The sequence below is a fragment of the Pteropus vampyrus genome, unplaced genomic scaffold (assembly GCF_000151845.1).
Source record: "Pteropus vampyrus isolate Shadow unplaced genomic scaffold, Pvam_2.0 Scaffold81, whole genome shotgun sequence".
NCBI lineage: Eukaryota > Metazoa > Chordata > Mammalia > Chiroptera > Pteropodidae > Pteropus > Pteropus vampyrus.
The window spans coordinates 3,098,286-3,125,649 of NW_011888862.1; the positions used below are offsets into that span (position 1 = coordinate 3,098,286).

The following is a 27,364-nucleotide window of genomic DNA, read 5'->3' on the forward strand; positions in this document are numbered from 1 at the left end:
GAGGCCCCTCCTTGTATGGTGGCGTGCGGGAATGGAGTTTATGGTAAGAGCATGTCTCAGCCTGTCTTACCTGTTTTGATGTATTTTCTTGTTCACTGCATACCTAAGAAGTAGCTCAGCTAGTTTTTGGATTTCTTTCAGGAAAAATTGTCCCATGTGTAGTGGTACGTTCAGTGTGTCTGGGAGAGGAGAGTTCAGTCCAGGGGCCTCCTATGTCACCATCTTGGACCAGAACCCTCAAATAACTTCTTAATACTTTCTAATATTACTCAGCTTTTCCTCACCCTGTATTTTCAAAGCCCTTGTTTAAATAACTCATTGTATACTTTGTTTTCTAGCTTGGCTTGGGATTATAGCTTCCCCCACCCGACCCCACCCCCCGTCAACTTAAATTCTAAATATTCTTAATACTCCAGGGCAGAGTCCATTTAAAGAAAAATAAGTCATTTCTTCTGTAGCATTTCAGATGGCACATCATCTAGAATGCCTATGAATACAGATTGCGAGATCAAGACCCTCCCTTGCAGCCTCTTCTGCTTCTGCCTCTACTAGACCCCCCCACCCCCCACCCCCAAGCAAACGTCTTCCCCAGGTGGGTAAAATAACGTTTAAATAGCAAAACAGTGAGGAAGCTTGGGGGGCAGTTTAGAAAAAGAATGTTCTTTGTCAAATCTGACTTACCTCCATTTCTATTTTTGTTTCCTCAAAACTTTCTGTAGTTTTATTCATCCTAATATTCATTTTGAAAAAGTTGGCCTTAAGTAAAATCTATAATTTTTCATAAACATTTGAGAACAGATTAGCCTTGCACTAGCTAGGGAACGATGCCATGACTTAGGAAAGGATACCGATAAAGTAGATTGCCTCTTTTAAATTTCATAATGTTATGGCTGTCATAACATTAAAAAGCACTAAAAGGATTGTTTCAAAATTTTTATTGTGAAATTCTTCCCCTAAAATTCTGACTTTCTTTATCTCTTAAGAAAGTTAAGTTTCACATGGTATAACAAGAGAAATGGAACAATCTCTGCTCTACCCTCTAAAGATTTTTGTATTTGTGGCAGGATTACTGTTGATATTTAGGAGATTGCATGTGATCTTATCTAGGCATGATTTACACATAGTTTAATCAGGTGATTCATGTAACTTAAAAAATAATTGCCAGATGCTACACAAACAGGTGTCAAGTAGTGTGACAAATAGCATTCTAATTGGGCTCCTCAGTTGTTCTCCTGCTGGACATGTATGAAGGGTGATGATCCGCAGGCAGCACCTCATTTAGAAATGCCATTGTGTCCATAGTGACAACATCTGGTCCTTATTAAAAAGGTCAGCTGGAAAAAATCCAAATGTATAATCATGCTAACAAAGTAGTTTAAACAGATTATAAAATGAAATCCCAAGTAACGAGTTTAGCTCCACTGCTTTAAAAAATAACTATTAGATCTAGATCTTTTTAAAAAAATATTCCCGAATAAATCTTCTTTCAGTAGACTTTTATACCTCGGGTTTGTTAAATAGCCAATGGCACACGGACCCTTATGAAGGTTCCTCATTATTTATACTTTCCCAAACGTTTTTCTTTTTTTTCTTTTTCTTTTTTTCCCCCCAAACTTAAGTTGTGTTAATCCCATAGGACTAGTGCTTTCATTCATTGAAGTTGGTCAGCAAAATTCTATACTTTTCACAGAGACCTATAAGGTGTTAGTGGCACTTTATATAAAATATAGCCCAGTGGGTGACACTATTTTCTCAAATCGCTCTCGCTTAAAAGAAACTTTATTTCCATATGAATGTGAAATCTTGATTATGCATACTATTTAAAAATGACACCAATACTGAGGACAGAGAAAGATAGTATTTATGTATGGTAAAAAGGCAAGTGAATGAAGCTGTAATTTTATTTAATTTCTCTTAGTACATCCACAACTATTTCCACCTCAATAGATCTTTAAAATAAGCATACACAAGTATTGACTATTATCTACAAATATTTATTGTAACACTTGAATAGAACTACAGGAAGCCCTTGGCACTGATAGAAAATATTGATTCACTGTTAGGTTACAAAAATTTATACATAGCAAAATTTAATGCTCTTTACATAAAAAATATTAGACTACTTAAACAAAACTTTCAAAAATTCTTGGTAATAGCTACCAGAATTAGAAAAGGAAAATTAGGCTTTAGACACTGCTTCTTCTAGAACACTGGACTCTAACAGCACCTCCACTGCTGGAAAAAAATATGTAAGTCTGTCATGCAACAGGAGAACAAATCACCAAGCTATTCTGGAACAACTGTTCTACGCAGAAGAGAGCTTCTCCCAATGAAAAAGAAAACAATCAAGATCCAAATGGGCATTTTTAGGCATTAACAACAGCAACAAAAAGAATCCAGATGAAATATTATACTTGATGTTTAATTTTAATAGCGTCTTGACAAAGGTATGCTTCCTTTCACTTTAATACATTTCTGCACATGTATGTTTTTAAAATCCAGGAAACAGCCAAACCACAAGTTAATTCTTAACATGAATATACATAGTTAACCCTATATTACGCAGCCCCTTTTAAAAAGCACTGATGCACCCAACAGTTCTATGTATCATTTCATAAAGAACAACACAAAGATTACCATCACTAATACCCAATATCTATAGTCACTTAATGTTCTGGAACACACTGATTTAGAAGGCAAGTTTCTTTTGAAAATGGCTTTAACGCAAGCAGGTTTTTTTTTTTGTTGGTTTTTTTTTTTTCTGAACATCGAACTTTTTATTATTCCAGGAAACTAAGATTTAGATAAGAAAAAGTGAAATAAATACCAACCCTAATTTAAATTACTTAAGTATTCAAGTCTATAAAAGTAGGAGGTCTGTGGCCTATTTGTAACTAGGTTTTAGATAGTTGGTATGAAACTGTAAACTCGCTTTTCAGACCACATAAAAATGGTTTAGAATGGTGGTCATTTTAATAAGGTAACACTTCTTAATTAAGAAAAGCATTTGTGGAACAAAATTCTATGAAGGATTTTGGGTCTCCCATTGTAATATAAGTTCTTAGAAATTTAAAGCAAATACTCATTAAGGCAGAGCTGACATTTATTTCCCAAGAAGAATGATGACAAGCGGGTCATTTTATTAAAATGAGATCTTTTATAAAATTGATTCTGGAAGCCTGTCAATGAACCAGAATCCAGCTTCTTCAATGGCAGGTGTAGCAGCAGTATAGTAGCTCATTTTAGCATTATCGAAAAATAGATTTCTGATTGGATTATGAAATTAATGTGCCCTGGTCAATTGTGAGAATCATATTATCTTTGATGAGCCACAGCTGAATAAATGTCTGCTGTCAGAAATGGAAATTCACACCAATTCCATTCTATTTCCTATTTAGATACATTTATTTGAGGACAGATGGCATACATGAATTTATGGTCACATCCCTTGATGCCGGCACATCACAGGTCCCTATCAAGGAGTATGCCATATTCTCATTGCCTGTCTTGGTAGGCTTGCTCTAGCAATAAATATGAACATGCCACAAATTTCAAAAGGATGAACAATCGTTTTGTCAAAGTGTTGCCTTTTAAAATGGCTAGCATAAAACCTCCAATATCTGTTCTAAAGCAAAAGATTTACCTACTGGAAGGTTTTCCTAGAAATATATCCCGGCAGCTCGAGACAGACAGTGAAGTGTTTGTACTTGTACACTAGTTTGTTTGGTGGGATACACATCTGCACTGCAGGGCAGCTCTCTGATGATTTGTCAGAGCTGTAAATTCGTCGGCCGAAGCACTCTGGCAAACATTTATGTGTAAGAATTGAGTTGTTCTTTTGACCGAGACTGGATATCTTGCAGTTCCTGTTCTTCCTTTGCTTTGATATCTTGGTAAGCCTGCATTTTGCTTGCATCCTTTAAGTAAGCCCAGTTAGAAGACAGTATCATGAGGAAGTGGATCTGGAAAAGAAGGGTGAGCATGATGGCTAGTGAGCATGTCAGAAGGCAAAGCAAGCTGCTAGGCAGATTAGACAATCTTTACTGTAAATGGGGAGAGGGTTATTCTGTATTAATACTCATTCTGCGATCAGAGGCATCAGATACTGAAAGCATGCTCTACTGGTAGGCTTAATATTAAAAGGCTGAAGAAAAGTTAGTATACAAACATAGTGAACTTGAAAAAATGGCCGAAGTTATTGTTAAGAAAAAGCAAAAAATACAAGAGGGTGTTTTTTTACCATTTTGAGAGTAATTTTTAAAACTAATGCAGAAGTTCAGAAACACGTTGTGTGGTTATTTCAAAAATAAATGTGGTGCAAAGGTCTTTCCTATCTGAGGAAAAAATTAATTCCCCTGAAGGCCTAAGAGTGTGAACAATGTTTATTTTGAGTAAATAATAAAAAACTACATATTTAACATGTAAAATTAAGTGAATGTCAAAACCAAACTTAAGAACTGTAAGCAAAGCATGCAGTCTCTGTGTTAACAAACTTTTAGTAATGAAACTACATTTTCCACTTTATAACTGCCATTATTTCATTTCACAAAACATAAAACTCCTTATTCTTTACAGTCGATGTGGTAAACACTCCTTTCCCGTTTATTTTCCTCATCCTTCCTGCAAAATCTACATCTCAACTTCCTTAGATTTTATATTTCCTTCTCAACATATTTGAGACTTTCAGATCCAGGAACAATTTCTCTTTCCATTAAAATCTTACGTGCAGTTTGAGAACTGGCTTTGAGGAATCAGTTACCACTCACCAAAACAACAATTGAAGGTTATCGATTTTGTGGGCTCTGAAAGGAAGGACTGTGTTAATGGGTGGCTTTTATTTTTCTTCACATTTTCATCTGGCTTATTTGAGGGGCATTTATTTGGAGGTGAACCATGTAATCATAAAAAAAAAAAATTAATCAAATTTAAAATCTATTTTTAAAATATTTTCCAGGAGTCTGACAAAAATCCAGATTAAGCTGGTTCTCTTCCATTTCATCTTCACTTGTTTTCATTTTCATCATTTCAACTTGGTTATCAAGCCAGCAAAAATAACGGAAAACGCAGGTATTTCAAAGTTTTAATACTTCATTCAGAGATACTGCTCAAAGTTTAAGAAAATTATTTTTTAATGGGTGCTCACCAATGTCAGTAAATAACTGAATCCTTTTCAATATGTGGAAATAGCCAGATCTCATAATTTTGTAATTCATGTACGGTAAGTCATCTTATTAATCTACCATGCGAAATGAGTCGACTAAAGCTATTTACAAATTACTGGTACAAAACTGCGGAAACCTAGACTCTGCTTTAGTCTGGGGTGTCAGTGATATTCATGCTACATCGTATAGCTCTCTAAAGCTCCTTAGTGGCCTTATGCAACTTAGAATTTAGTGCAGCAATCTTCCCGACTCTTAAACTTCAAAACCGCATAGTTATATGTAGTAGCCATCATGTAGATCAGCTGGTGGAAGAGAACAAAACAGGACAGTAAGATACAGGCAGTGAGGGCCGGTGCCATGACACTTCTAAACTTGGGGTGGGGGGGGGCAGGGTGCCAACTCGGCCTAAGGTGTTCCTTTTTACCCCATTTATAATCACAGTGGAAGATTTTCAAGTCTAGCACATACAAACTTTTTCTCATTTAACATATACAATATCAGTCCTTGGCTCTGCCCTCAATACGTTTATTAAAAAGACTTGGATATGTTTAAAGAATGACAGAATAGAGCGCTGGGGTCAGCAGCAATGGAGAGATGAAGCTAAATGCCCTATATTTCCCGTCATCTTTCCCAGCAATTGTCCTCCTCCTGCCTATTATGTGGCCAAGAGAACAGGCAGCAGCCTGGAGAGTGGGCCACCACCGCGATGTAACAGCTTTCTTTTCATGGGCTGTAATGGGAGGGAATAAGTCAGTGGCTGGAAAACCTGCGAATGACTTCTTTCAGAGCAGATGAGACAGATGTCCCCCTCGTTCTACCAGTCTTAGATTTCTTGAAATCACAAACCAAGCCCTCCCAGATTGCATATCTATATGCAAGTACATACATGCATACATACATACATATACTCGTGTGCATGTATACAGTTGATTCTCATTCACAGATTCCATATTTGCGAATTTGCCTACGTGCCAGAATTTCTTTGTGACCCCCCAAATCAATACTCAGCAACTTCACGGTCATTTGTGAAAAAGCTAAGTCTCCCAGCTGAAGTCAACCGAGATGACACTGCCTTCTTGTTTCAGCTCTTAGTCTGTAAGCAAGTGTCCTTTACGCAGCCTGTTTAGTGCCATGTTTTTTGCATTTTTGTGATTTTACTCCTTAAATGTTCGCTAATTGAAGTGCTCTCTGGTGTTTTTAAGCGCAGGAAGACTGAGGTACCTTAGAAAATGTGTGTGCTAAATGAGCTTCATTCACTGCGAGTCTGAGTGCTGTTGCCCACGAGTTCGTGTTAGTGAATCGGCAGGATACACTATATCTGGTGTCTTTGAACAGAAACACACAAAACGAGGTTATGTATTGATTGGTTTGACAAAAAATGTTGTGACCAGAGGCTCACAGAAACCTCGCCCTCTGTTTCCCCAAGGAACAATGGCTTGGTATTCGTTAATTCGGCATTGGAGGCTTTACAGAGCATAACTACTGCACAGAACAAGATCAACTGTACACGTATGGATGTATATATGCATATTTCCATTTTTGAAAAAATGGAGATTTCTTGACAAAGAAATGGGCAATGCCTCACGTGACCATGGGTCCATGACTGAATTCATGACAGTAAGGGCTAAATATGCAATAACACGATCTTCCAGTCCTAGTTAATAGGTGTTCAAGATACTAGCACCCTCTCTTCTTCCCCCAGAATCCGATTTACATTACCTGCAGCCGGTGCCAAGACAGCCAACTAGTACTTCCTGCAATCTAGATATGTGGTAAGTGTACACAGGTGAAATTTAATCAACCTTGAGCCCCAGGGCTGTTTGCTGGAAGGGAAATCTGTCATTATAGAGACTGCTGGGAGCGGGGAGCTAGACCTCGGGCCATTACTCACCAGGGCAATGACGGTGGCACCAGCTCCTGCACAGGCCACAATGAACAGGTGATAGGACATGTAGAACTAGGAAAGAAGAAGGCACCGACGTAAGCATTTCGTGTGTAATGAAATGGCCTACACCCGTTCCAGTGGGCAGAGTCATCTTCCTCTATAGCTGTTTTCTGCAAGCCCAGCTGGCAACGCTGGCCTCACGTTGGAATCACCTGGGGAGCTTTGAAAACTCTCAGATGCCCAGGCTGCCCCCTAGAGCAATTAAATCTGAGCATCTGGAGGCTGAGCCTTTACCATGACTATATCATAATGCTCCTCGATGGTTGCAAGCTGCAGCCGAGGCTGGGAGCCCCTGCTCTGAGCCAGTCCACACTGGGGGTATCCAAGCTGACCAGCCAGGTTGGTAGGGGCTGATTATTTCAGTCACCGATCGCTTTCCAAACACATATTAGGATTCTCTTAAATATGTGGCTCCCACTAGTGCATTTAAGAATTTTATAAACAGTTTTAAACCAATGCCCGAAAAATATTCTGGGGCCAAGAGATTTTACACTGGAGCGTGTTAGGATTTAGTGCCAACTAAGGGCGAATGAGGAATAACAGCAAATCACTCTGGAAATATAAATGATTTATCTGTGACTTGATTTATAAAAATTTGCTTTATATATAAATTCAGGGAGACCTATGAAAATTACATTTATTCTGGGACAGATGTTCTACTTTGAAAAACCATTTGAAGGGGAAAGAGAAGAATCTGCAAATCTCTGGCAGGAGAGGGCTTTACCTCATTTGTGTTGCAGATGTTCTCCAGGGCAGAACCACATATTTTTCCCGGGAAAGCATTCCAAGGGATGATACCTATGAAGTGAAGCCCAATAGAATGTTAGGGACACATGCAAACTACAGTGCCCCACAGTCAACCGCCCTCAGCGCTGTGGGTGCCAGTTACAACACAGCTATTTATTTCGTTCTTCATCTGCCCTCTGCAGAATGGGCTTTTCAGACTAGTTAAGTCCTATTTAGACAACAGGGCAAGAGCAAAGTCAAGCAGTCTGTAAGAAACTTAACCCGATTTTTTTTTTTTTTTTGGCTTGCAAATTATGCTCTGTTTAGTTGAGCTGGTATCTGGAAACATTGATTTTTCAAAGCTAGGTTTTCCTTCATGTGAATTTATGAACTATAGTTAGACAGCTGCAGGACGACCCCCTCATAAAGCGTTTCAACACGCTGAGGTCAAATCCATTTCCCCGTGAATTTCCTGGTCTGCGGCCTTGCACTTGAGGTCTTTGTTAGTGGTTTGCTATAAGTGCCGAAGTCGAGAGTCTGTGCTCAGAAAGTTTCATGGCAATTTGACAGTGATTTATGTTTATATTATGTAATTTAGACTTGTATTTGGTATGTCTTTGCTTTTATATTCATGTTTATTGAGTTTTATAAATGTATTGGAAATAGTTTGGGATTGAAAACACTGTTCACCACAGATGGAGCCAGCACGGTCTGTGCTTTCTGCCTGCGAGTGACCCTGACCCTCCCAATGCCCCCCTCCTCCCCCGCTGTGACACCGCCCAAGGTGGGCTGCTGCTCTTTTTGCCATGAATGCACAGGTGAGTGCTTAAATATTAAACACTCAAATTATACTTCTCTCAGGAGGTAAGGAAGGAAGATTTAAAAAAATTTCCTTATTCCTTTCATCCTTGCCATGGGCCAAGAGGAAGTCTTTATGCTTCAGGAGAATGGGAAATGACAAGTCCCTAAATTGTCAGTGACACCAGGGATTTCAAATATAGATATAAAGAGATGTGATACCGATAACCGAAAATTTTTAGTGAAAATATTTAATAGGGAAATGATATACATTTAGACATTCATTTTCAAATATTTTAAAAATCAACTTTAGGCTCTGTTTTCAATCCATTATAAAGAGCAGTGTGGTTGAGCCTTGGTCTTTATGAAAAGAGATTATTAGCCTGATGGGCAGTTTTAGGCACGTTTCCTATGATGTGGTAAGGTAAGAGGCTGGTGATAAGCCACACAGGAAAAACAAGCAGCACAAATGAAATAGTCATTTCTCTAGAAAAGCGCTGGAAGAACAGTTATTTCTTCTTCGATTCTAATGAAAAGCTTTCCCCCGCCTGATTATTTCTGCCAAGAACAGGATTTCCTACCATCTTGGCTAGAAGAACTAATTAAACTCCTTACTTAGGATGCTCTCCTCTCTCACTCAGCAGGAAAGTCAAGTGTCAAATTAATGAACAGGAAGGAGGAGCAACGGCCCCATCTGTGGCTTGTCAGAATGAACCAACCTGAGCTGCCTATTGAGGATCTTGTTCATTTGAAAATATGTGTGAACGTGTTTCCAACAGCCATTTTATAGAGTCCATTGTGATGACTTTAAAAATACATCTGGATCTTGTGTTTTTCAGTATAGATGAACTTTCAACAATTGGTCTTTTCAAAAAGACCTGCTTTTAAGAGTCGAACAGACATATGAATTAATTGGGTTATACAGTGCATATCTTGGATGGAAAGTTGGATGGTACAAAATGGAAAAGAAATTGAAGAAAAACTATGTCATCTTTTTATAGATGACATCCAGACTTTTTTTTTCTGATTGAACTGCATTATAAAGTTTCTTTTACTACATTTCTAACTTGAAAATATAACAAAATTTTGAATGGCACCTTTTAGCAACTAAGAGCCTAAATGATCTTTCTGTTCAGAAAACAGAGTGTATTCAGGCAAAACGTATACAGTATTTCAACAGAAGAACATATGAAACAGATGGCCATGTAACAACTAAAATCTAAGTGTGCAAAACTAAGATGTACGCACAAGAGAGTAAAAATTAATCTGGGGGGATTAAAAGGAAATACCGTATTGCCGTATATCCACGCAGATCTGCTCCACACCAGCTGTCCCGTTGGCCTGGGGTGACTTGATGACTTCACAGGTTGACCATATGTTGTAGTACATAAACACGGGCACCGCAGAGAAACCAAACACGCCCAGCCAGGCCACGCCCAGCACGTAGGTGAGGAAGACGAACTAAGCCAAAAATGAGAAAGAGAAAATTGTCATTGAACCCATTAAGGCGCATCCCCTGGGAGGAACGATTCTCAATTTCTGACCTGATACTGAACTGTGGGATGCATTCAATTTAGAGCACTGCATGGACTCAATAGCGACAAGGCAAAGTGACAAGGGAGAGGAAAATCGAGGGCTGGCGGCCGGGGCAGGATAGTCACACTCTCTAGAGCTGTAGAATTGAGACTTACTACTGGAAGCCACTTCAGGGACTTTTTAGGTCCCTAGTTTAACAGGGACCTGAGACCCCAGGAGGTGATCTCTCTGGTCCAAAGTCACAGAGCTAATTAGTGATAGGACCTCCCACGTGGCTTTCTTTCTAAACATCAGTTCTGTACTTACCGTGGGCTGGTGTCTGGATGGTTTCACAGGTCACATGAATTATAACTTCATATTCCCAGATTTCCATTATTTTACATAATAAATGGGTGGTATAATAGCAATTGCTACAGGAAGCCCTTTCTCAAAAGGCATTTCCCTAGTTTCATGATCCTGTGAAATTATGAAGTGTTAGATGCTTGAACCTTTATTAAGAGTTTAAAATAGCCTTAAACACAAGCTTAATGTGCAGTAAATCTGATGAAATTCTTATTTCCCTCCAGGTTTTTTCATCTTTAAGATTCACAGCAGCCCTGCAAGCAAAGCCCTGGCTTAGGGAAAAATCTTCATCGTGTTCACCCACACGTTGCCATGGGTGATTTCAGGAAGAATATAATCATATTGCTTCAGTTTCTTCCTAACCTGCCTTGACTACCAATTTTCAGAGAACGTTAAAAGGCTGTTTCAAAAACATTGTGGTATTTATATTTTCAGAATGTGCACCCACACAGTATGTGGGTGAAGCTTTGGAATTCTAGTTTGGCTTTTATTTTCTCAAGCTGATGCTGAGGACCTGAAGGTTCCATCTGACTTTCCATACTGCAGGAAATACCTGGATTGTGCCAGGTTGGCCTGGGGCTCAGGCTCAGACAGGCTACCTCCTGTTGGTCACCACAGGAAACTGCGGAAACAAGTCATTTTGGTTTATCTCAAGGCCAGTTATACTTTTGGAAGCATCTGCATTTCTAAAGATATTCAAAGAAGCAAATTTCAACAGTTTCACAGCCCCTTCCTCCCCAATGCTTATGGATGGGCTACTCCAGACTAGGGTTTCTTTTTCTTGCCCGTCAGAAGAAAACTTTCTGATAACACTACGAAGACTGGAAAAAGGCCTGCTGTTTCTTTGCTCGGTGAGCCTTCCCTCCCCACAGCGGTCAGGGCCCACGAGGGCAGCCAGTGTCCCGTTGGGAGAGCCCGTGGGGGCATCCCATCATGGCAGCGTCCAGCATTCAGAGTTGCGTCCGTAGTGAGTGTCCGGGCAGAGGCTGCCCATAACAGACCAGCCGGAGCAAGGCCTGGTGGTGGGCAGCGCTCATTTATCCTCACCTCAGACAACCTTTCCCATCACCTCGCGCACTCAAAGGCGGGTCTGTTCAGTGATTCCCCTTGAACGTATCAGAACCGCAGCGAGCAGGGAACAGGTGCTCAGTGAGGACATGGATGAAGACGGCCCAGGTCTCGCTGCACAACTGGCTTTTCAACTTTTTAGAACAGATTTTTTTCTCAGATGAAACCTAACTTATATAACAGGTCAGAGACATGTGTGTGAGGGGAGGGGTCTTCCAGCTCGGCACAGGTGGCACAGGGGCCCCCACACACACCCACACCGCAGCCCACAGCAGCCTCCCACCGGCTCCGGGTGAAGCGCCCCCTGCCTCCTGTACCAGCTCCCCATATTCTATACCACTCCCTGGATGTTAACACCTGCTCCAAGGTAAACAGAGGCACTGAAGTTTTTTTCAAGAAGTTTGAAAGTGTATTTGGGAGTACATCCATTTGAGCGGGGCAGAAAGTGTTGCGGGGTGCCCCAGCAACAGGGGCTGGGCCAGAAGCCTTGGGGTGAGCTTGTTCATGCCTGCTATCACACAGACAGCTCTGCCATCTCAAGCCAGAGTGCTCCCAGAAACCCCAGCCCAAGTCTCTGTGACACCCTAGATAACTCCAGCTGGGTACCGGCCACAGGCACATCAAGCCTGACACACGACACAGAAAGCAGGTCTCCATCCTGTCCCCCCCACTCCCCACGCTCCTGTCGGGCAGCCTCATCATGTGGCGAGCCAGAGGCTGGGCACTCATTTCCTCCTCTGTGCTCCCTTCCATATGCCGAGTCTGGCCCACAGTCCTTGAATCTGTCCCTCGTCCTCCAGTCCACGACTGGGGCCTAGTTCAGCCTTCTGCTTTTGCCTAGCATGAGCCTTGCCGTCACCTCTTGCTGACCTGTCCTCCCTCCCTCCACCCTCCCTGCATGTCACTTGGAGGTCTCGCTCCGATGTGCATGATCGTATCCGTCTCTGCTCGTCTTTGTCTTCCAAGTCTATTCCTGGCCTGGCACGCAAGGCCTTTCCTGTCCCCCCTCCCAAGCAGTGTCGCTTCCATCCTCCTTTGCTCCACCCTTCCATCCGGGGTGCACCGCTGGCTCCCTGGAGCAACCCCTGTTTTCTGGGCCTCTCCCCTGCTCATGTTGGTTCCCCTTCTCGGATCTTCTGTGGAGCAATTTCCTCCACCCCGCCTGCCACAACGCCCTCCCCAGCTCTGCGCGCAGCGCCAGCACCACTGTCCCTGTGCCCTACCGCCATTTGCACACATCTCTGTTGTAGTTCCCAGGCTGTTAGCTAAGGACTCAGAAACTTAGCAGGAACTAAGGGCCAGACAGAGAAGCAGCAGGGCCAGCGTATCTCAGCACAGTTTCTCTAGGACCCGAGGTCCCCTCCTGGGAGGCGCAGCTGTCAGTGACACATGCACCCAGGGAAGGATCGCGCCAACCTTAAGAAACTTGATATACACTGTATCACAGACCCTTCGTGCCCAGGCTCCCACCTAGTCTCAAAGAAGTACGCGACAATGCACGCGCCTCCTTTAAGAGGATTTTTATGAACACTAGGCTCTCCATCTGTTTTAAGCCAGTGTCTATCCCTTCTTCCCGGGGGGAGGGGGTAGAAAGCGCAGGGTGTGGCCCACGCAGCAGGGAGCCCGCAGCCTTCCGTCCAGGGCCTCTGTGTCCCTCCACGGAGGGCCAGCGCCTTCACCCACCAGCCTAACCTTCCTTCCCCAGCGGTAGCGTTCCTCTGCCTACTTCCAAACTGTTTTCTTGACACCTGACGACTCCTTCTAATGCCAAACTGACAGAGATGCTTGGGAGGTGTTTCGGCGTGAACAGGCCTTTATAAACTCAAATCTAACGTGACCCAAATCAAACTCTATAAAGGCCCCTTCCCTCCTAGCCTCTCAACCCCGCTCTGAGTTTCCCTCTGTGATACAGCACTTTAGAACCCTACCTTTTAATGAGCTCTTTAGACCAGAGGTCAGCAAGCCTTGTCTGCAAAGGGCCAGATGGGGATCAGTTTAGGCTCTGCAGGCCACTTACGGTCTCTGTCGCGACCACTCGGCTGTGTTGTTCCAGCATGGACATGGACAATATGTCAACGCTTGGATGTGGCTAGGTGCCAATAAAACTATTTATGGTCATCAAAACTTGAATTTCGTATGATTTTCACAAGTCATGTTATTCATTTGTCTATCCCCCCCTCACAATTTAAAGATATACAGCAATTTTTAGCTCATGGGCTGTACAAAAACAGCGGGCCGGATTTGGCCCAAGGGCCGGAGTGTGCTAACGCCTCTCTTTAGACTATAAGCTTCCTGAAGCCATGAGCCTGTGTTTTAATCTTTGCATCCTCAATGACTACCAAAGTCCCTAGGTAGGTGCTTACTAGAAGTGCTTTGGAATTACTTCCAGAAGGATTATGCCAGTTTGTCATGATACATGTAAGTCTTTATGGCCAGGATCCATATTCAAAGACAAATGAAGGGGAACACTGAGACAGTATGAAAGTTATCTTCTTTCATAGTGGGAACTTTGTATTTGAAAAGTCTTCAATACCCTTAATACCTATATGTTGATAAGGGAAATGTTCCATTTCAGTTATTATCGCTAATGTATTGAAGGTATTTTCACATTCCTAACTCTACGTTAGTAAGAACACTACAGGCATGCCTCGGCTTTACAGTGCTTCACAGATGTCTTTTTTACAAATCGAAGGCAAGAGCTTCCCCACCATAAAGATTCCAATTCGCTTTACTACTATTCTCGCTTGACTGCGGTGATCTGGAGCCGAACCCGCGATCTCCGTAAGATCTGCCTGTATCTGTGGTGTGGACTCTCCATCCACTCCCAATTAGCTCGTAGGTTTTACAGAGCAATACATACAAAGCAATACATAGAGGTGTGGCTCTGGTTGTGTATCGGACAAGCCGAGATTCGCACTCACCATTCCACTGATGCATCGGCCACAGGCGGTGGTTTTAAACTCTCCATGCAGTTCTTTCACTGCGCTCGTGGTGTAAAAGCCTTCTGCCAACAGAATGATCCCATATAAGAAGAAAAAGGATGCAATTCCATAGATGACATACTGCATCAGTTGGATCCTGTGGAAAGGAAGAAGAGAGCCTGAAAAGTTAAATCCACGGCAGGTGGTAAACACGTTTTCAGCCTCTGGGGGGAGGACACAGGGCGATGGCTTCCGTGGGCTCACGGGGCATTCCGACAGGCGCCCCTGGCCACCGCCTTGCAATTCTGGCCTTTCTTCCAAGGCGAGCCCACCGTTGAGGTGGACAGCCTTCCCAGACAAGGGAGGGGTTTCCTTTCGGGGCTGGGGGCCCAGTCGTAACCTTTTAATACTTAGCCAAGTCCTGTGCCATGAGAGTTAGAATCCTTATGCTGCACATAAGTAAACACAGGCATTGAGGATACAGAGTTAGTGGCACAGCCAGCATTTAAACTGGTCCAATGGACAACATGCTCCTTCTGCCATATCGAATGTCTCCCAACCACTAATCAGTGATTCATGTTATTCTGCTAAAACCCCTAAGTTAGTACTCAGTGCTTTTTTGCCCAAGGAGTAACTTGGGCAGGTGTTGTGTGCATTGAGAGCTTCACTACACAAGTGATAATATGTCAAGTAGGTTTGATACGAAATGTTAACTCACAACTGATTTTATCGTATGAAGGCTCACGGGAACCCCTGTGACTGTTCTTCAACCTTCAGCGCCCATTGGAACCACCTGCGGAGCTTTAAAAAATACTGGTACCTGGCTGCTATCCCCAGACTTAATTGGTCTGGGTGAAGCGTGAGCGTGGGGAATTTTTCAAGATTCCTGGAAGTTTGAGAGCCACTTACTGAGCTCACTAGCTGATTAAATCAACACACCTTTCCCAGGCTCAGTCGTGGTAAATATTTCTTGGTCTTCTTTGCATGTAGTTGTGCTCGATGAGTGCCTTGTCCTGCTTGATTGTCCTTAAAGCACCCCCTGCCCTGCTCATTTCTTTGAATGTCATTGATGAAAAAAAAGATAAAGACTAAAATTCCCTCAAGATTCTTCCAACGTGATTCTATTATTCCATAAAAATTCATGCCTTTCTCGGTCTGGTGGAGAAGTTTCTTATACTCACAAGAAACCTCAACACCGTGAGACTTTGGGAGTCAAGGAAAAAACACTGAAGGCGATGGAGAAAGGGGAAAAGACATGAAAGAAATAAATACACTGTTGCTGAGTTTGCACAGTTATGAGAATCCGAGCATGAGTTGTTCAGATTCCAATGAGAATGATTCCAGAATGCTAAGACAGAGATTTCGGGCTCCACCCTTAAACTTCCCCTTTTCTATATTGGAAGACACTCTGGGGCTTGTTCTTCTGCCTGATCACTAAATGCCAAGGGCCTGCTCCTAGAGACTTCAAGTTAGGCTAAGTCCTCACCAGGGTTCCTATCATTCCAGGGAGGATGAACCACAGGTCATTTCCTGTGAGAACACTGGAGGGCGCCTGTTACTCGGGAACCATGAAAACTCTGTGGTGTGATAATTGGCAGCATCAACCTATATCGCCTTGCCTTGGTCCCCCATGTCTACGGCTACAGTGTGCAGAGTGTCCTCGGTGTGCATCTTGCCATTCCTAGGTGAGATGCTACCTGAGGTCCCAAACACCCCGGGGGGTGGGGCGGGGCAAACACCCACTGCATTCTTGGCTCTGTCTATTTCCCTCTCTCCTGGACCTTTTTCTTTCTGTATATAGCAAGCTTTAATGAAAAGCATCAGCTGTACAGCTTTTGAAAACATCACGGGATGGTTGCATTTTAAATACATTTTTAAAGGGAAGTAGCTACTTACACCTCACTCAGCAAGGCGTGGTCACTAGTGTTGGTGGAGAAGTGTTGTTCAAGAATCGCCACGGTGCCCGCGAGAGCCACATGTCCGCAGCCACAGAACAAGGCGACTCCAGAGAAGCAGAGGATGGTGGCCACCAGAGAGGCATAGGGGACTCCTCCCAGACACTTGATGCAGCATTCGAAGCAGCCTGGACCCAAAGGAGAGAAAACGCAGCTGTTATGGCCAAGATGTCTCTGGCCTTCATGAGCACCACACATGAGCAGAGTAGGCCGTCCGTCTCCCCCCCCCCCCCCATGCTCTATGCTTACTCGCTCAACAGCACGAAGGCCACTGGGGTTGCTGTCATCATCTCTTATTCTGTGGGTGAGGACCCTGGGGCTCCGAGAGGGAATGTAGCTTAATTTGCTCGGGGTGAGTAGCAGAGAAGCCCACTGACAAATAGTTATGGAGTAAGTCACAGTTCTGCAGCTTCCCAACTGACCCGGGGCTGGTGGGGGGACCCGCTCAAGTGACGATGAGGAGCAATCATTCCACTAACACTCAAAAGAGGGGACGGCAAGCAGTGAAGCCACAGTTCTATGAAAAGCGGCCAGCAAGTTCCCCCCGACCTCAACCTTCGGGGGTTTTAAGTGACTCTGTAGCAGCCATTGGCTTTGCCCGAGCCTTTACCTCTTGGGCAACCAGAAGAATCAAACACAGTAATTATACTGTTGCTGCGTTCAGAAAAATATCAACGTGATAATTTGGTAAGGTGATGGGTATTTTGGTCCCTAGACGTACAAAGTCACCAAGAGCCACTCAAATGGGTCCACTCAAGTTTCATTCATGTCAGTATCAGAAATTACCTCAACTTTGTGATAAAAATGTCCCCCAGCCAGGCAGCGCAAGCAGTTTATTCACAGTCCTCCTCCTCCCCGGCTTCCATCTGCCCCCCTCCCCCGACACACACCTTCAGAGTAAGAACCCAGAACTGGTGGGTGACATTTAAGTACTTGAAGAAGGAAAAGGAACAGAAGGAAAAAAAAAAAAAGACAAAATGAGCATCCATGAAGTGAAATGAAGGAGAGAGGGCCACAATTCACTCTTCACCTTGAGAAGGATAAGACTTTTATCCATTTTTTAAAATAACCTTTTACTTAAGACATCCACAGGCAGAGGCAGGTACCATTTTCCATTTGGAGACATTTAGTTTCAGTTAGAGCAGTGCTGGCCTCAGGATAATAATGTCACTACCTCCCGACCTCCCATCTCTGGTTCTGTTATCCAGACCCTTAAGTAAATAGCTTGTCAGGGAAATCAAACTCTGCCTGCATTATGAGGTCTCATAGCAATCACGGGCAGTTCATTACTTCAAGGCAAGCACATTAAGCTACATTTCTTTTCCCCAAGCGGTCTTTACAGTAGACAGGGAATGACTACCCAGTGTAAAACACCGGAGGCGGGCTTTTCCGTTTTGATGAGCATCCCATTCTAAACTAGCTTTTGCTTCAACCTAACGCAAGAGTTGACTATGAACTCTCATTATCAGATTTCTCTTTAATTCCTTGGAAAATAAAAAATGTTAGGATTTCATAAGACAGCATGCTTCCTTTTATTTCAGAAGGTGACAAGCTGTGTTCATTAAGACCAACCTCTCTGAAGTGGATTTATAAAACTACATAAAGACCCAGTACACAATACAGTTCAAGTTCACAGCAAGTCAGTATCTTCCAAAGCTTCAGGCACCTGAGATTTGTGAACAAGAATGATGGAGTTCAATCTGATTTTGTCATATGACTTTCTGGGGGCGGAAGTGAGAGGGATGTAACTAAAAGTTCAAGTTCTTTCCAGGCTCTCAAACTAAGAGAAACTTAAATCCCCAGCCCGGATGTGTCCTATTACATAAAAACAAAATAGACCTGTGTGTGTTATATCATTTACGACCTCCCTCATCCCTCATCCTTAGTCTCTATGATGATGTAAGGAACAAGATGAGTGGCTGTTTCCCTGGCAGTTATAGCTGGGCCTTATTGGGTAGAGATGTGTGGCCTTGAGACGATGCTGTTTAATATGGTAGCCACTAGCTCATGTGGCTACTTAAAATAAAATAAAATAAAATAAAAATTCAGTTCCTCAGTCGGACTAGCCATATTTCACATGCTCAACAGCCATGTGCTGGTGGCCACCATATGGGACAGAGCAGATATAAAACATTCTATCATCATAGAACATTGCTTTGGAAGACACAGTTCGACCTGCCACTTATTTGACTCTCTGTGACATGAACTGGGTTCTGAGTTTTACTTTGGGTTTCATTAAGTTAATTCAGTATTTTCTGAAGATCTACTGGGTGCTAAGCACTGTGCTTGGCACCAGCGATACATCTAGGAAATCAGACCTCTTCTTTGCCTTCAAGGAGATCAGTGTGATGCTGCAGACAGACACATAACGTAATTATTATGGTACAGCACGATGAGGGCCAAGATACTGCTGGAGAGCCAGTGGATGGTGGGCAAGGAAGGAGAAAGAGAACGGGAGGGAATATAATTCCTATGGGAGAGGGCTTAGGAAAGGCTTTCTGTAGACAGACTTCGGATGCAGAATACATAAGCAACTGACGTGGTGACACTGACATATAATCTGATAAAATGCTCATTTATTTCTGAATATTTTTGTAAGCCACATCCTTTCTCATCATTTGGAGTTAGGTTTGGTGTCACAGCACAGCACACTTGTCCTTTAACAATATAACTCATCCACAGTTGCCGCTTCAAAACAATCTTTCATCCAAAGGGTTGTAGCATCCTGCTTCTTTCAAAGGAAATAGCACAGCCGCTCCGACGCAAAAAGACAAGTGGGTTAGAACGCTGCTTTTCAGTCCCAAATTCACCACTAGATCAAGGCTAAAGTTTCCCTCCAATTTATCTTTCTCAAGGACTCTATGTCCCATGCTGTGGGTCTGGTTTTATAACAGCAGGGAAAACCAGGGACTGAAGAATTTTGGGGATCACTTCAATGAATCATAGTCTCTCAGCAGATGCCAGTGCGCTTATGTTTTCGGCAGATGGTTTTACTTGTGGCTAATAGAAACTCTGGCTCCTACAGAAGTCATATTGGTCACCGTTGTCCCACGTGCACAGATAAAGCTCTTATGGACCCTGCTGGCCAATGTGAGTAGAAGCTTGTGGAATCAACATGGGAAAAGTTTATAGGAAATGATACAGCTGGGTACATCGTTTACTCTAGCTTGGCTGACCAGTTACCCGCGGGGCTAAAATTGTATGTGCGGTGGATCTGCAACCATCTGTAAATGGATTACACCCCACTGTACCTTTTATGTCAGTCTAGAAGTTACCTCTATCTGCAGTGTGTAAGGTATCTTTGAACACTGGACAATTTGGTCGCATACCACACACTTATCTCAGAGAAACTCGAACTGTTGTACAAAGTGGATATCTATACTGTTAATGTCCTCACATAAATAGCATTTCTGACTTGAAAAACATGTAGATATGTACGTGGCAGAGGTGCTGGTGGAGGCCATGATGATGTGTGTTCAGGATGCCCTGTGCAGTCTCGAGGGCCCTGTGTTTGATTTAGTGCTCTACCACTACCATCTTGAAATTCTTAATTTTTGAACAAGGGTGTCTGATTTTTCATTTTACACTGGGCCTGCAAATTATGGAGTCAGTTCTGGGTGTATTTATGTGGGAGGAGGCAAGAGGGCTTTGTGTTTGTTTGTTTGTTTGTTTGTATGTCCATATTAGTATTCTGTTTTATTTTACAGTGTTAGAAATACAGCCTGAAAAGGCAGACATCTCCTTGCCTACCATATCATCCTAAATACAGCAACCGTCAAACTCTATATAAAGGGACTAGCCAAGTCCTAGAATTAATGACTTGCCCTTCACTCTGAAACAGAGTAGCTATTACCCACTACAGTATCTATCGCAGGGTCAACAGCCCAGTTCTCCTAAACCAGGAGTCACCTTGTATTTTTGTAAATAAAGTTTTATTAAAACACAACTTACACTCATTCATTTACAAATTGTCTGTGGCGATTTTTCCCTACAGCGGCAGAGTTGAGTAGCTGTGACAGAGAGCATATGATTTACAAAGCCTGAAATAGTTGCTATGTACAGAAAAAGTTTGCAGTCTCATATCCAGAAGCACTGATAGAGTGTGATACCAGGACCAGCAGCATCAGCATCACCTATGAACATATTAAAAATGCAAATTCTTGGGTCTCTCCCCAGAACAACTGAATCAGAAACTCCATAAAACAATTCCTGGCTTCTGGCCAAAATGGAGTATCAGGGACCAAATATATTCTCCTGCCTGAAACAACTAAAAACTGCACAAAACAATGGTCTTCGAGACATTAGACATGGCTAATGAGTCAGTTATTAAAATACTTAAAAGAACCAATATTAGATGACCTATAACATTTCAAAGAAACAGTTAGCACAAGTTCACCTGAAGATACAGCTCAGCCCTCACTCAAACAAGAGAAACTCTACCCATAACCTTGCTGTATCAACACCTCGGGAATTGGGGGCTCTTAAAGGTCTTCTTTAATTGAAGCTGTCATTTAAGCAGGGTAACAGATATGGGTGAGGATGACAGCATTGGGAAGGAGGGAGCAGCTGTCCATTCACCCCTTCCATTTCACTCAATTAGTGAACATTCGATGTCTCAAGCACTGGGCTGGGCAATGGAGACTCAATGGTGAGCTACGGTAGGCATGGCCTATCGTCTAATGGAGTTTATAGTCTATGGGGGAAACAGACATTAACCAAATGGTTTTAAGATCAGAAGCGCCAGGGAAGCAAACAATGGGGACTTACTTAGGGTACTGCAGCGGGAGGAGGAGGAGGACAGGAACGCCTTCTAGAGTTTAAATATGAAGGAAGAATTTGAGTCCACTAGGTAAAAGGAGAGAAGGATGGGTTACAGAGGGGGTTCCAGGAACAGAAGGAACAAAAGCTCTATGGTGGAAAAGAGCAGGGAGCTTCCCCAGGCATGAAAGAAGCCAGAACACAGAAAATATGCACGTCGACTGGGGTAGGGCAAAGAAGGCGGCGGGGGGGAATGGGGGGGCGGTCTATTGGAGCTCGACCACTTAGGGCTTTCTAGGGCACCTTAAGGATCCTCAGAATCATGTGAAGTCACTGAGCATTTTTCACCACGGGGACCAGACTGGAGTTGTTAAGATCACTGGGGCTGATGTGATGGGAACGAAGTGGAAGCAGAGACCAGTAGGAACCCAGTGTAATGATTCAGATGAAAGATGACAAGAGCTTCGACCAGGGCAAAGGTGGTGGAGACTAAAGAAACTGTTAGGTCTGAGAGATGATAAAGATGTCAGATGGGCACAACTTGGGGTGGATTTGATCATGGGGTGGGGGTGGACTGCTGAGTACCAAGGATGACTCCTCAATGTCTGGCACAAATAACCTGATGGATATTGTATTGTTCCCTGAGCGAGGGTTGACCACAAGAGGCTTTGAGGACAAAGATGTTGAGTTTCGTTTTAGATGTGTTGAATTTGAGGTGATTGGATGTCATCTTAAGGGAGGATTTCTAGTAGGAGATTGGACAAGTGGGTCTATAGCTCAAAAGAGCTAAACATGGATACTGTCAGCTTCCGCTGGACAGCAATGAAAACTTCCAGAGGTCAAGAAAAGATATGAGTGGACCATTTATCAGTTGAAAGTGCTTTAGACCCTTTGCTTTGCAAAGCATGGTCCCTGGACTAGCAGCATCAGCTTTAGTAGGGAGCTTGGAAATGCAGACTCTCAGGCCCTACCTCACACCAGCTGAATCAGAACCTGCATTTTCACAAGCCCCTCAGGTGATTTGGCGCACAGGAAAGTTCGAGAAGCCCACCTCTAGTCGGCGGTCCCATCTTCCCAGTCTCAGGAGTGCTGTCCCAAGCCTATCTGAAGTGTCCGGTTTGTGTTCAACCATATTTGATGTTTTCCCCTTAAGAGGTGGCCCACTGGGCTTGGCCATAACTCTAGCCACTTGCAATCAAATGGCAAGTTCCAGGGGCAGCGACGCAGAAAACAAAATGTTCCAAGTTGTTCAGCTGTCTTGAAAAGACTGCAACTAGAGTGCTTTTTCTGAGCCAAGCAAGTACTGTTAACCTCAGAATTTTTGACAAAGATGCTTTAGTGCCACACCACAGACGGGGTCTGGGAAAACAGATTGATTCCCCCATCCCACCGCACCATGGTGCTGAGTGTGCTTATACAGACAAAGGAACTGGATCTGTGATTCAGGCTGTCCCCAGTATGAGAAGTTGCAGGCGAGGCTGATGTTTGTAAGTGTGAAGGTGGGGTTCAGCATCGGCAGAGCCCCACATTGCTACAAGTTAATGCTACCGAAGGTTGGTCAGTGCTTTTCTTGGAGACGCCTATAAATCCACACTCAGGTTTTCCCCAGCTTCACACCAGCAAGGACAACATTGGTTAACATGAACCAGAAAAGGCGAGGAAAGCCTTTGTTTGTTTGTTTGTTTGTTTGTTTTTGATGATGACTATGATCTACTCAAGTAAAAAAAAAAAAATCAAGGCCAGGTCTTCTAGCATATTTTACTAGTAATTCTCAATACCTCTTATTTATTAAACCCCCAAAAACTCTTAGGTTAACAATGTCTTAAGCCTTCACTTAGCGGGTCTCTGCGACTAAAGAGAATTTTTCAATTTTAGGTGTTGATTCACACAAAAACTCTGATGTACATTATTAGCCTAAGACAGTTTAAATATAAACCACATAGTAGGGAGAAAAAGTACGCATCGATGCCTCTAACTCTCAATGGCCATTTTGTCTCCAGCATCTCTAGAACCTTTGGTGCAGAACAACAGAATAAAACGCGTTTTGTCCTCCAGCTTGCGGATGGCCGTTGCCATGGCTGTGAGTTCATAACGGCCCAGTGATTTGCCCCGAGTTGTCTGTGACCCTGGCTGCAGATTTAATGCTGGCTCAGAAGGAGGGCCAGTGGGAACAAGGCACAGATTCTTCCCCAGGGAACGAACGTCACACACTCCACGCTCTCACACACACACCACGCTCTACGCATGGCCTTCCTTGCTACTTTACTGATTCTTAATGAGCCGCAGAATTAAAAAGAAAAAGAGAACAACCAAGGTTTGCAACTCAGAAACAGCCAGCATCAGGAAAATGGAGGCAGAGAGAATTCTACTTAAAAGAAGCAAAAGTGAATGTCAGCGACATTCTGAGATGGCCCAAGCGGTGGTTCTAGACAGGGGGTGACTGTGCCTCCAGGGGACATTCTGCAATGTCCGAAATATTTTTGGTCATTACAACTGGGGGAGGGGGTGCTACTGACCCCAGGGATGCTGGTAAACACCCTATAGTGCACAGGACATCCCAACAAGCATCTGACCCCAAATGTCACTAGTGGTGAGATGGAGAATCCCTGAGGCCGCATGCAGAGATAAGTACGCAGGGTTTAGACCGGTGGTTTTCAACTGGGGACGATTTTGCCCAGCGCCCCCCCGCCCCCGTCCCCAGTGACATTGGGCAGGATGTGGGGAAGTATTTTTAGTCACCACAACGGGGAGGGCAATGCAGCTAATTACCTGACAGAGTACAGGACAGGACAGCCCCTCCTTTGCCCCCTCCCCAAGACAAAGAAGGATGGGATGTGGATGTCACCAGCACGAAGGGCGAGAAATCCCTCGCTCTAAGGTTACAATGTACAATCCTGGCAGAGATACCTGATGTTACTGTTGAATTTGACGGTTAAAACAAGTTGCTGAAAATAAAGTTTACTTTAAAAAATATTGTAGAGCAGAAGTTCTCAAATTTTGCTGCACATTAGAATTATCTGCAGAGCGTCTGAAAGTCCCGACGCCCAGACTTCACCACAGACCAACTAAATCTCAATTTCCGGGGGCGGGACTCAGGAATTAGAGGGTTTGCTATTTTAAAAACAAAGCTCTTCAGGTGATTTCAATGAGCACCCAGGTTGGAGAACGAGTATGGCCAAGAATGCTTTTTTTATGTTTCTCAATGATTTTCAAAAATAACCCTTAAAGAAGAATATTTCATGACATATGAAAAGTATATGAAATTCAAATGTCTGTGTCCATAAATAAAGTTTTATTGGAACACGGCCACACTCATTCATCTACTGTGTGTGGCTATTTGCAAGCTTCCAAGGCAGAGGTGACTGGTTTCCACAGATATTTACCACCTGGCCCTTTCCAGGATCCCTGTTAGAACAGTAGGGCTTCTCAAATTTTAATGTGCAGATAAATCCCCTGGGGATCTCGTGAAAGTGCAGATTCGTATTCAGGCAGGTCTGGGAAGAGGACTGGGCATGTCTTACCAGCTGCCTGGCAGTGATTCCATTCTGCCAGTCCACTGGCCCCGCACCGAGCCACAAGGGCAGAAAACAGTGGCTCTTAAAGGGGGGTCTATGCAGCCCTGGAAGACCCTGAGACTCTTTTAGGAGGTCTGCGAGGCTCAAACTTTTTATAATAGCACTAAGATGTTATTGAATTCACTGTGTTGACATTTGCACAGTAAAAGTGCTGATGGCTTAGCTTAGCGCGAATCAGGCAGTGGCACCAAAGGGTACTAATCAGCAGTGCATTCTTCACCACCATGTACTCACAGTAACAAAGATAAAAACAAAATGAACAGTTTCACTTAAAAATGTCCCGGATGCAGGAAAAAAATGATGAATGTCATTAGATCTGAACCCAAGTATATACCTTTTCAAAAATCTGTGCGATGAAATGGGCAGGATGCAGAAAGCACTTCTGGTGGGTATTAAAATGTGGCGGTTGTCTGGAGGCAAAGTTCTTGTGTGATTGAGTTACGAGCTGAACTAGCATCTTTTGTGTGTGTGTGTGTGTGTGTGTGTGTGTGTGCGTGCGTGCGTGCGTGTCTGTGGCACACCATTTTTTCTTGAAATAGCTGACAAGTTACAATGATTGAGACTTGAGTATCTGACAGAAATTTGCACAAAATGACCCAAATGAGCATGTCACGTCAAAGGAAACAATTGATAGTATCTTTTGCCAATCAGTTTTGGAAAACTCGTACCTACCATAGTGAACATGACTGCTTCCCAACACTTGAAAGGCTTCTTGATGCAATTGGTGGTAGTATGAACAAATGCCACTTTTTCGATCTGGTACAATGAAATGTGTCCATATTTGAAAGATCTGCACAACTCAGAGAATCGATTTTTTCAAATGACCAATGTGTAATGTTACAAAATCATTCTTGAATACAGAGCCAAGATAGAGCAAGAGATTTTAATAGAATAGAGTACAAATATATGAAAAGGCCATTTAAACACTCCTCCCTTCTCCAAGTACATATCTGTGAGACCCTGAGTTTTCTTCATATACTTAAACCAAAACTAGATGTCCCAAGAAGCCTTTGAATGCATGTAGAGGCAAATGTAAGAATCCAGCTGTCTAATATTAAGCCAGATAGTAAGGAGATTTGCAAAAATGTAAAACAGTACTATTCTTCTCACTGAAGCTATCTTTCCTAAATATTATTTATGTTAACATGTAATGGGTTTATCATTATTTTGAATAAATAATAAGCATTCTTTAATAACAAATTTCTCAGTGGTAATTTCTAATACAGAAAAGATTTACACACACAACCCACATAAGCCAAAGCTTTTTGGGGTCTTCAATTATGTTTAAGAGTATAAAGGGACTTAACTCCTAAAAGTCTGTGAACCATGGGTACAGCGCATTAAGAAGGTATCGTGAAGTTACGGGGGATTCCTGTGAAAGAGCTAAGTGAGAAATCACTTAAATGATTAGATAGGTTGCTTCTCAGTTCTCCCTTGAGCTTCTTAGAGTAGTTGATGTAAAAGTTCAACTATATAATGCTAAAATGCTGAAACTCTTTTTAATAATATCAAAGGAATTGCTTTTCAGCAGATCCTTTTAAAAAGCTCGTCCTGAAATCTATTAAGTAGATTAAAATCTTAAAATAGATTAGCTTCAAACATCTGCAATATGGCATGAGCAGTAGACGATAAGCAATTATATAAAAGTAAAGATAATGTTCACCTGGTAAGAATAAACAAATTCAAGAAACGGACACTCATTAATTTCTTCCTTTGCCTTTGTGGAAACTGGCTTTGGTTTTCCTAAAGACCATGTGTGTGTGTGTTCTTAGCCTAGTGAAATGGGGGAGCAAAGAATCAGGGAAACCGATGGTGAGTAGGAGAAGCTAGCTCTAAGTTCAGATGACACAGATTTTAAGAGCATGGAAATCCATAGGGTGTTCAAGAAATTTGAGAACTATCTACATTATCAAGCTTTGGCAGCACTCAACCCCCTTGACCATCTGGGCGATAGTGTCTATGCTTTCCTGGATTTCACTGAATTCAAGGAGTGTCTGTTGAACTGCTGCTCTACGCGAGGCACTGTGCTGGAGCTGCAGGGGTTTGGTTTGCCCTTCCAGTATTGACACTTTGGAGTGGGGCAAGGGACAGAAAAACATAAGAAATCATCAAAGTAGAATAAAGAGATGACTCGGGGACGTGGGGAGTGAGACAGAGACAGATCGCCTTGGCCTAGTACGAGGAGCTAAGAAAGGGTGTATGGTGGCCATAGTGGAGACAGGCCTTGAAGAACAGAAGGATCCCATGGCTAGGGCAGATGGAACGGCATCAGGGAAGGAGCGCAGGACCAACGTGGTGAGGGGCACATGGGGAGAATGCAGGGTGTGGCCGAGTTCATCAAGGATGCCAGGGCAGTGTCGGGAGAGAAGCCAGAAAGGCAGGTGGAGCCTGTGGCCTTGTGGGCTGCATTTGGCAGGCAGTGAGGAGACAGGGAAGGTTTGTGAGCAGGTAAGCAACATGATCCAAGGTATGCTTTTAAGAGGTTAATCTGGCACTGGGGTGTAGGCCGGATTGGAGTGGGTGCAAACTAAACTCTTCCACTGTAGGTGGTAGCAGAATAGGTCTTTTTGTTTTATTC

The 27,364-nt window shown here is 43.1% G+C and overlaps 1 protein-coding gene across 5 annotated transcripts in view; it reads right to left on the reverse strand.

Moving 5' to 3' along the window:
* Positions 1-1,866: 1,866 nt before the first annotated feature.
* GPM6B (glycoprotein M6B) overlaps positions 1,867-27,364 on the reverse strand; it is a 152,586-nt gene continuing 127,088 nt past the window's right edge. For 3 of the 5 annotated variants that reach the window (XM_011362940.2, XM_011362937.2, XM_011362939.2), the window contains 6 exons: positions 16,395-16,581; positions 14,499-14,655; positions 9,921-10,092; positions 7,832-7,905; positions 7,054-7,119; positions 1,867-3,962 (listed from right to left, as the gene is read on the reverse strand). In XM_011362940.2, the coding sequence (XP_011361242.1) occupies positions 3,813-3,962; positions 7,054-7,119; positions 7,832-7,905; positions 9,921-10,092; positions 14,499-14,655; positions 16,395-16,581 (806 nt within the window). In that variant the 3' untranslated portion in view covers positions 1,867-3,812. Of the gene's footprint in view, positions 5,465-7,053; positions 7,120-7,831; positions 7,906-9,920; positions 10,093-14,498; positions 14,656-16,394; positions 16,582-27,364 lie in introns of all 5 variants that reach the window. The other 2 variants (XM_011362938.2, XM_011362941.2) reach the window with 1 other exon arrangement.